The sequence below is a fragment of the Aplidium turbinatum genome, chromosome 13, assembly GCF_918807975.1.
Source record: "Aplidium turbinatum chromosome 13, kaAplTurb1.1, whole genome shotgun sequence".
Lineage (NCBI taxonomy): Eukaryota > Metazoa > Chordata > Ascidiacea > Aplousobranchia > Polyclinidae > Aplidium > Aplidium turbinatum.
Window position 1 is genome coordinate 22023356 of NC_137484.1, and position 11085 is coordinate 22034440.

At 40.5% G+C, this 11085-nt stretch overlaps 1 protein-coding gene across 1 annotated transcript; it reads left to right on the forward strand.

Annotated features, from left to right (window-relative positions):
* The first annotated feature begins 571 nt into the window (after positions 1-571).
* On the forward strand, positions 572-4537 carry LOC145781746 (uncharacterized). Its single transcript, XM_082593415.1, has 4 exons — positions 572-2827; positions 3757-3870; positions 3967-4051; positions 4344-4537. Exons 1-4 carry the CDS (start codon positions 572-574, stop codon positions 4535-4537), a joined length of 2649 nt encoding a protein of 882 aa, XP_082449541.1.
* The last annotated feature ends 6548 nt before the right edge of the window (positions 4538-11085 follow it).

Below are 11085 nucleotides of genomic sequence, written 5' to 3' on the forward strand. Positions count from 1 at the left end.
ACCGAGCATGTGTATTTGTGATCATTCAAGTTAGAAAGTAAATCATCATAAATTTTTGTCAATGCTAATCTTGTTGAATCATTTTCAGGAAAACCATGTTGAGCTGGGGTTAAAATATTACATTTGTCAATAAAATTCAGCATCCGTTTATATAAAAAATTTTCGAAAATTTTGGCAAAAGTTGGCAATAACATTACACGACTGTCATTAACGCACTGATTTATTTGCAAGCAATCTGCTCCAGTATACTTCAGGGTCGGTTAATTAAGCCATCAACCATTGCAGAGTTGTTCTGTTGTAGAAAATTTTCCTCTACAAACACGACTACACAATACTGTAGTGTGATTTTGTGCAAAATCTACATGCAAAAAATATGTCCGGTTGAGATATTTAATGTCCGTTGAAAGGGCCGTTGTCCGTTGGGGTGGGAAAAGACGATAACCTTCTCGCGGTTCACCCTGTCAGTACTGATTTTTCAGGAAGCTAATCATCGTCTAGGCTTGCGGGCTGACAGCCGCATAAACACCGAGTGGGTGGTAAAAGGATAAACCCTCGGCCCACCTTCGGAAAGATGTCTAACTTTCAACAAGCACCTTCAAGGCCCAACACTATACCATGGGAAATCACCATCGGCACATGGAATGTACGAGGCCTTAATGCTGAAACCAAAAAGCAAACTCTGGGCAAAGACTGCCAAAGCTACAATATTGATCTCTTATGCATTCAAGAAACCAAAATCAAGGACCACCAAGAAGTCAACCTACAAACAGGGCACAAACTTGTCCTGCTGCAACAAAACAAATCAGTTCATTATGGCTTGGGATTTATTATTGGCCAAAGGCTGATCAACCATGTTGTGAACTATAAGTACGTTAGCGACAGAATTGCAACTATGGACCTCGCTATTCCAACTCGAAATGGTAGTCTAACAAAAATGCGGCTGATCAACGCCTATGGACCAACCTCTGAAAGAGCAGCAGAAACACCAGAAAATCTTGAAAATTTCTATGCAGAACTTCACACTGCTAGCACCACCCCCGCTAACTGGCTTACTTTTATATGTGGCAACATGAACTCCAAACTCGGAAAGCTTACCCAAGATGACATTGACACGGGCCTAAACGCATGCCTGGGCAGTTACGGCACTGGCCAACGCAATTTGAACGGTAATGCACTCATGGATTTCCTTTCTGCCAATGGTTACTTTGCTAGCAACACTGCCTTTCAACACCCAAGCAGACACCGCACTACCTGGACGGGATTTATGAAAGATCCAAACAACCCCAACTTAAGTAAGCCTATTTACAACCAAATTGACTACGTCATCTGTCAACAGAAAGCACGCCCTCTACTACAAAACGCAAGGTCTTTTGCAGGCACGGACCTAAACTCTGACCACAAGCTTGTTTCCACGAAACTAAGAATTGATAAAATTCATTTAATTCACGAACGCCATCCAAAGAAATCCAAGCAACAGAGAATCAACATCCATCGTCTGAGAGATGATCGAAAGACCCAGCAATCATATAGGAAAATTCTGAAGAATATGTTGAGCGAATTAGACCGCAACGATGATCCAAACACAACTATAAACCATCTACTTGACTGCATGAAAGTTTCAGCCATAAAAGCTGCCGGCATCACCAGAAGCAACCCACCACAACATACGTTTGATCAACAAGTAGCAGATCTGTCCAAACAGCAAAAAGCTTTAAGGCTACAAATTTATCAAAGCACAAACAACATGGAACGCTCTAACCTCCGAAAGAAACGTACAAACATCCTACACAGCATATCCAAAAGATTAAAGGAGGTTGCAATAAAGAAAGCCAACTCTTTGGCAGAAGAAATATCCGCATCTGAAGACAGCAGTAAAATGTTTCAAGCAGCAAAACTATTTAAAGCGAGAAAGCCTCCTACCCCCATTATGATTCAAGATGTCAATGGCAGTTTTGTGCTCTCAGACAAAAGCAAAGTAGAGATTGTAAGAAAATGGTTTCAGCAACAATTTACAGATTCAGATGATGAACCAATACAACCATTCACCGGAGAAGCAAGACCCTTGCAAACACCAATAACCACTGAGGAAGTGTCTGCAGCAATTTCTTCTTTGAAAAACCGTCGTGCTGCTGGCCCTGATAACGTCAACAACGAACTCTTCAAATTCTCCAAAGACATAACCTCCGGTTTAATATCACAGACTATTAATGAATCTTTCAAACAACACAAACCAGTATACACCATCGGAGAAGGCATACTAATTGCTATACCAAAACCCAAGAAACCAAAAGGACCACCAGCTAATCTTCGACCCATTGTGCTCCTCAATAGCATCAGAAAAATCCTCTCCATCATCATTTTGCATCGGATTAAACACAAAATTGACAGCTTCACTGGACCTTTCCAAAGCGGTTTCAAACGTGGCAGAAGCTGTGCTGACATTGTCTGGGCACAACGTATGCTCGTTTCAGTGGTAATGGCTAGAAAATGGGACTTCCACAAAATGGGAATAGATATGTCCAAAGCCTTTGACACCATCAAACGCAAAAAAATCCTTCAAATTTTAGACCAAGCTGGCTGTAATGAAGATGAACTGCGACTAACCCGCACCCTGCTAGCTGGCACGAAACTGTATGTGCGCATTAACAACGAAATGTCCGCAAACTTTGAGACTACCATCGGTTCCCCTCAAGGAGACAGCCTCTCCCCAATACTCTTCACCTGCTATCTATCTGCAGCATTGAGCTCAGTGCGAGAGCAGTCCTCCAGACCAAAGCCCCTTATATCTGACACATGCATGCCTCTGGAAATGGAGTATGCAGACGATGTTGAGTTTCTGGATGAGGAAAGACAGCCACTTGATATGCTACAATCTATTGCTACAAAGAACCTGAAAAACTACAATCTTTTCATGAATGAGACTAAAACTGAATTCACCCACATATTTCTTGCAGACACAAATGAAACTGATACTGATAGCCTACCGATTCGAGAAAACGAAAAATGGCGTACACACAAACTTTTGGGATCATTATTGTGCAGCACTGCCGATGTCAAATCCCGCTGCAATTTAGGCAATGTCGCTTTCAGATCACACTGGAAACTATGGAGCAAGAGATCGAGAATCCCATTACAGTTGCGACTAAGATTGTACAACGCGTACTGCATCCCAATTATGATCTACAACTGTAATAGCTGGTCTGTTACCAAAGGAAGTCTTGAAAGATTGGATGCCTGTCATCGAAGACATTTACGTGTCATAACTGGTCATACTTGGCCAAACAGTCTTATCTCGAACAAAAATCTCTACAAAATATGCAACAGTGAACCATTGTCTTGCAAGATCTCCACCATGAGATGGAACATGTTTGGACACATTCTGAGACTTCACCAGGACTCACCTCCCCAGAAAGCCCTTGAATTTGCAATAATTGGCAGCAAAAAGTACCAAGGCCGAACCGGACGTCACCGTACCAATTTATTACAACTGCTGAGATCTGACATCAGGAAAGCTGGCCTGGGATCCCTGCTCAGCACACCACATCTCCATCGATTGCAAAACATCGCAAAGGACAAAACAGAATGGAGATCCTATCAACCTTGTTGAAAGACTGATCGAAGCCAGCGGATGCCAAACGATTTGGCTACACTGGCGGCGGAGACAGTTACAATAATAATAATAATAAATTGAAAGGGCCAGTCAAATTTCGGAAAAAAGTACAAATTTCGAGGCCTGTAAATGGACCTTCATTTAAGGAAGGGAACACGCAGGGACTATTGGATTTGTCGCGTCAGATGAAGGATTGTGAAATGACTTGTGGGGGAAGACTAGATTGTGGGTTGAACACACGTCACACCCTGACAAGTATTGTGAGTCGTCTGCTACCCAAGCTGCAGGATCGGTTGATTGAGGTCTCTGTTTAAGTAGGGCTTACGTTTGCTCAACTGGCTGATCATATTTACCAGTATGCTCGGGTCCAAGGTGGATATTTGGCACAAGCTCTCAACAGGGACAAGATTCAATCGAACCAGGAAAGAAGAACCAAGTCAGGTAAAGGTGTTCTGTCATATGCATCACAGGGTTCAGTAAGGGGTGGACCCGGGGATATAGTGGACCCCCCGGGTGGACCCCATACTGCTAAGAGCAGCGTTGGTGCAAACTATTCTTTAGAACCATGCGATTGGGAGTGTCCTGTGTGTTCTAACGGACACCCATTGTGGCAATGCAGGCAGTTTTGTCGCATGGCTGAAGTGGACCGACAGCGGACGTTAAAATTTGAAACTTTTTAACAGTGCTTGCAAAGAGATGATTGCGGTAGTTTCATCACTACTATGTTTACCAGTTGTGCAGCATTCCTCATCTTGGCCACTGGAAATGATCACTGCCAATGGAAGAGCACCCATAGGACTTCCACACAATAAAACAGTAAGAGTGGCGTTTGTTTGGTCTACAAATGAAAAAGAATCTTGTAATGAAACATACAAGACAACATGTGATGTCATCAAAATGTATTTGGAAAGAAGTGATATGAATTAAGTGCAGTCGAAATTGTTTAATCATTAACCTTAGGTATGCAATTAACAGATTCGAACTGTAGTAGAGTTTGGGTCAAAAAACGTTGGGAACACCCAGTGGCGTAACTACCCATTAGATCTTGTGGATAAATCCAGGGGCGGCACGTTGCTGGAGGGCGGCAAAATGTGATAACGTTTTAAACCAGAGGTCACCAAACTACGGCCCGGGGGCCAGGACCGGCCCACGAACTGATTTCATCCGGCCCGTCACGTTCTGCGGAAATAACAGCTGCACTACAACTGTTAAGGAAAAAGGTTGGGTTTGCCTTTTGTGTAATAGAGATTTCTTTGTTAAAATTGTTTGTTCTTATAGTTCGTTATTGTATGTTGAATTTGTACATTTTTCCACCAGGCAGCCTACATGTTGGTGTTCTGTTTTTATCATTAGCCCACCACCAATGGGGACAGCCTAGGCCAAATTTGGAAAGATGTAATGTTTTTTCAAGAGCACAATGCCATGTAGTGTATCACAGCAGGGGATAACCTTTCGATTTTCATCACAAATTTGCTATTCCACCGCTGACTTTGTTATTTATTGTGCGCAATTCAAGTCAATGGAAATTCTAAATAGTTGTATATTTTTTCGCAATTTGCATCCGGCCCGCAGCTGTTAATCTCGCAGCAATCCGGCCCTCAGAGAAAAAAGTTTGGTGACCCCTGTTTTAAACGAACAAAGACAGTCACATTAGTTTATTCTCAAACAACTGACAAAAAAATCTAAATTCTTATGAATAAGGAAAAAAGTAGATGGAGAAAAATCTTCCAGAGCGTAATAGCAATCATAAAGTGTCTTAGTAAACAAAATCTTACTCTTTGTGGTAATGTGGAAGATTCTAATTCAAGGAACCAGGAAAATTTTCTTGAAATTTTAAACCTCCTTGCAAATTACAGTACCATACAGTCATTTACGAGCACATTTTAATACCAAACTCGCCAAAAAGAGCATGACAACATACCTTTCACCAGCTATCCAAAATGAATTAATTGAGCTTTTTGGTAAAAAGGTTAAAGATCACATGCTGGAGGAGATAGACAGCAAAGTACGTCTCAATTTTACTTGACTGTACTCCTGACGACTCTCATATCGATGAAATGGCTTTTATTGTTAGATTCAGTAAAACTCGCTTAATCCGGATTCGGTTAATCCGGATCTTCGCCTAATCCGGATGAAACTGGAAGTACAATTGAGTCAGGCTTGATAGAACCGTCATCGGTTAAACCGGATCTTCGCCTAATCCCGATGAAATCGCCGGTCAAATCGAATCCGGATTAACCGAGTTCTACTGTAGTTCAAAATCGACAGCAATAACGAGGTAGGCTACAAATAAAGGAATCCTTTCTGAATTTTTTTTCCACTGCACGGAAAATATGCAGACGAAATTACTAAGTCTATTCTCAATGAGCTTCAGCAAATGGCTTAAACATAATGATGTGTAGAGACCAAGCATACGACAATGCTTCCACCATGGCAGGAGTCAGTACTGGAGTACAATGCAGAATAAAAAAAATACTAGTTCTGAGGCCTTGTTTATCCCATGTAGAAACCACTCAGTTAACCTTACAGGAGTTCACGCAGTGAGATCGTCGGAAGTTTCTGAACAATTTTTTGTTGTTGTGAAAAGGATTTATTTCTTCTTTTCTGCTTCTACTCACAGATGGGAGGTGTTGCTTAAGTATGTGCCAAATGTGGTAAAACGAGTGGCTGACACACGATGAAGTGCGCACTATGAAGCTGTGAAAGCGCTTCAGCAATATTTCATTGGTGTGGTGGGTGCATTAAACAAACTTTGTGATCAAAATGAAAATATTGATGCACGAGGACAAGAGGGTGGAATCTTTGATGCGATCTTTTACAATTTTGGTTGGAAGTCCCAAAAGAATCTTATGACACTCAAAAATAATTACAGAGAAAAGGTCTGTCTCTGGGAAAATATACCCACAGGATGGAAGCATTTATTGTTTTTTTGAACAATGAGTGCAATGCGCTGATAAAGCAATGCATTGAAAGAGCGATCAAGATCTGCAAAAAGCAAGGAATACCGATCGAAGAGAGTCGGATCAGAAGGAAGAAAATGCCTGGCGAATATGCAGCCGTATAGTCTCTCGGCTGTTGAAGAAATCAAGAGATGCATGTTAGAAGCTATGGACCGGTTTCGGAGTGAAGCTGAAAAGCATTTCAGCAATATGTGCTTGCTAAATGAAGTATTCGGCTTTTTAAATCTACACTCCTTGTTGCGAAGTGACAGTATCGAAATAGATATGGACAAATTTGAGAAAATGTATCCTGATGACGTAACTTTTACTGAGTTAAGATTAGAAATCTCTAGGTTTAATCGACTAGTACAATCTAGTGGTTTTACATTTAAAAATGACGCTAAAGCACTGCTGGACGTGCTGCAGTGGTTAAGCAAACATCGTTTATGTGAATCAACACCTTATTCATTGATGAGCCATAAGCTTCACCTCAATGTTGCCGTTTTCATCGCAAGCTGTGAAAGAAGTTTTTTTCAAAACTTAGGTGATAAAATCTTACTTGAGATCGACTATGGGAGAAAGCAGGCTGTCTGCTCTAGCAATAGCCTACTGTTCATTAAAAATGATTTAGTCGAGACATTATCTTTTGATGATTTAATTGCTGAATTTGCTTCAATGAAAGCTGGACGTATTGAATTTTGAACTTTCAATAAAAACTAAACAAACATTGCTGTAATTTTTCTATTGTGTGGAATTTTAATCAGCTTTTACGAGTGTTAAGGGAGGAGGGGGGCGGCATTTCGTGCAAAAATCCAAGGGCGGCATATTGCGTTGCTACGCCACTGGAAACACCTGACATATACAGACGGCCAACTTTGCATCAACTGAAGATGCATAGATTTTACTTGCCTAAATGAGATGTGAAGTCTACAAAAACCATTCCACAAGATTGTTGCATTCCATGAACACGTTCCATCAGAGGGGTAGCAACCACACAAACAAGTGAACCATTCCCAAATTCCTTTAATTGCACTTTTGATTGTAATGTTTGTGCAAAGTCTTTGATGCATTGAAACAGTTTCTCGCCTGTGTATGTACCGCATGATTGTCAACCCCCACCAGCAATACACAGAGTCACGCTTTGGGTTCATGCGGCTATTTGCTATGTCAGACAAATTTCCCGCTGCAGAAAGCTTTGACTGCTCTACTGACAAAGCTTCAGCAGCAGTAAATCCACTTTGAAAATATCTAAAAAAAAGTTGCTTTCGTATCAGGCAGAATTTTAAGTTGCTCTAATGCAGCACAAGACTCCAAAGTGTGGTTGTGTTTTTCCTTAAAAGTAACAAAACAAAGTAACAAGGAAAAGAGGACACCATTGGATCTTTATTTTTGTTATCAGTTGTGATGCGTTTGATCTTAACACTCATCTTTGAAGGGCACCTATTAAAACAAACAAAAATGGAGCATATTACACAAGAAAAAATGAAATGGAAGCAGGGTAGGCTAAATTCCCTTGCAATTATCTTCATCAACTGAATTTTTACATACTTTTTATTCTAGGCTAATATTGCGAGCTATTCAAATTCAGTAAAGGTTCTTTGACCTTTGATTGTGAAAACTCTAAAAACTATTGTAACAAAACTCAACACAAAAAATAGGCAAGGATACACAAGTGATTATAGCCTACAGAACTATATAGGCTAACTGCAACAACTTACTTTGATTTGACTTTTTGCATTGCTTTTGTTGAACGCCTGCTGGTTGTGCTGACATATGTAGTCTTTCTAAAGGCAAATCTTTTAACATTAGGATACGTTGTCTTAATATTCCATGCAGTATTTGAGCTTTTACTGTACTCCTGCAACCAACATTTCCACTCCTCTTCCGTTTTTGCCTCTACTCGTACCTTCCTCGAATCCTTATTGTCGCTCAAAACCAGGGCCTCCGAGAAAAGTCAGCACTGGTCGGGAAACAATACGAAAAATGGGCCCCATAATATTTTTTTAGCAAATATACAACTAATTTGTATCTTGCGTTGCATGTTCGTGTTAAGCTGAAATTAGCCTACTTTCCTCAGCATCAAAAGAACTTCGTTCAATGTAAAAAATCATCAATAATCACTGGATTACACTTGCAGCAAAAATGCCATTGACACAAACTATTTTGTCTAGAAAGCTTTGTAAACACACAATAGGCCTACAGGCAACGAAAATAGTTCAATCAAGCATTTAATTCAGGAGTGTCCAAACTTTTTCCCACGCGAGCCAGATTTGATAATAAGTGTTCGCGGGCCAACAGCTACAATAATTTTTCTGAAAACTGCAAGTTGAATTTATATTATTTTTGTGTGTCTGCAGGCCAAAAATAACACATTGTACAACAACAGGCGCGGGCCATACAAAAACGTCTCGTGGGCCGGAGTTGGCCCGCGGGCTGGACTTTGGACATCCCTGATTTAATTCAACCCTTTCTGGACTGTTTGCAATGCAAAGTTACGGATCACAGCATCAAATGATAAAATTTTGCGACGTCTGAATTGATGCACAACATGTATAGTTAGGCTTTTCAATCGGTTTTGAGTCATAGGCCTACTGGAGCGTAAACAATTCTTTACAAATTTCAGTAATTGCTAAAACCACGTTTTCAAAGCGCAACCGTTGGAGGTAGCTACCGGAACACAAAAAAAAATCATAATAAAACTAGTTGGAAAAACCTTTCGAAAGTTGCAAGCAATGATTCCTTGTGTAGAGATTATGGGGTGGTTCCTTCTGGTTTGCAGCTGAAGTTTGCTGTGTGGCTTTCTGTCAAAAGTACCAACTCATCCAAAATTAGGGCTACCATATGTCCTTTTTTTAGAGGATTTAAGATGGGAGATGGGTGGGATGCTACCATGCTAGCTGACTATTGCTGGTCTATTAAACGCGATGATGCTTTTGCAGTTCACTCTCGTAGATCTCTTAAGCGCAGGTTTATGGCAGACACTTAAGCAAGGTGAAGAATAAGAAGCTACCATACCTAATAATCCTATGTTTGTGTGTAGGTTTTTAAAGTGCCTCTGACAGGTAAATAAATTTGCGAAATTTACCTAAGATACCAAAAAGAAGACACTAACAAACTTCCCTGACCAGCAAATCGTAAAAAATATCAACAGGCTACTAAGTTACACGCTTGCAAACTTTCGTTGACATGGGCGAATCTGGCAATCATTCAATTACGAAAATAAAAACGGCAACACCGCTGTGACGTCACAGTAAGCGGGAAGGATACATTCTTTCTCTGTGATGACTTGGTAAAGTATGGTACGGCTCAATGGCGTAGCCAGGAAAAAAATTTGGGGGTGGCCAAATATTTGATGAATTGAAGAGAAAGACAAAGTGTTTGATTTAAGACATCGCCACCTGATGTGCAGTGGTCTATCCTGGTGGCTTGAGCAAGAGGAAGATATGAAACTGGTGGGGGTTAGAGCGTGCCGAAGGCACGCGTATTCTAGGGGGGTCCGGGGGCATGCTCCCCCGGAAAAATTTTGCAAAATTACACTTAAATAATGGATTATAGCGCTTTCTGGAAACACTTTTAGGGTAATATCTGTATGAAATTTATTAGCAGAAAAACAGCTATTAACTTATTAAAGGTAGCTCTTACACACGAACGGGCAAAATCTGCGGCTAAAATTAGAGAACACCAAAAACTCAGCTACACAAAAACCCAACAGAATGAGCCATTCTGAAATTGCTTTCACAAATTAGTTAAAAGAAACGTAAATCGAGTAAATTTTGCGCAATTTACGATTTGCAAACTTTATTGGTGTCTTTCTGTGTGTCTAAAACAAGTCCTTGGGGTGTTAATAGCCAGATGTCTTGGAAAACGTTATAAATTTCTACAAACTTTATTATATTTTCAACAAAGGGCTCAACTTCGGAATCCAAACTTTGAAAATTTGGGGGGGGGGGCCATGGCCCCTTTCGCCCCCCCCCCCTGGCTACGCCTATGGTACGGCTACTGCAAAACGTGAATGTGTGGGGCTCTGTTGGTCTAAAGCATGTGCAAATTAAGAAATATCAAAATGAAAAAGTGAACTTATTATTACTATCAGGTTTCGATCAAATAGGTTGAGTTTACTTTTATCAAACAGCATCTCAATTCAATTGAAACTGCAGTTTCATAGGGCTACAATTTTCATACTTTTTTATTTGTCCTAATCTGGCTATTGCCATTTGCAGTGTAACAACAGTAACTCACAAACAGTACCTTTAATTTATGGTTGAGGCAATGCCTACAAATTGCTGTTTATGTGACATTGTCAGTGATAAAGACCGTGTGCTTTCTTTTCCCACAAAACAAGGTACCGTATTGAGAAGAAAATGGTCAAAGTTTTCTTCAAGTGTTCGAAAGTGGGATGGGCCATACAAAACTAGTCGTATATGTTCACTTCACTGAAGATGATTTTGTTAATACCACTCAAGTAAAAACGCCTACTGGCATGTGTTGGAGTGTATACCACAAGGTGATGTTCTCGGATGCAACAATCGGATTGTG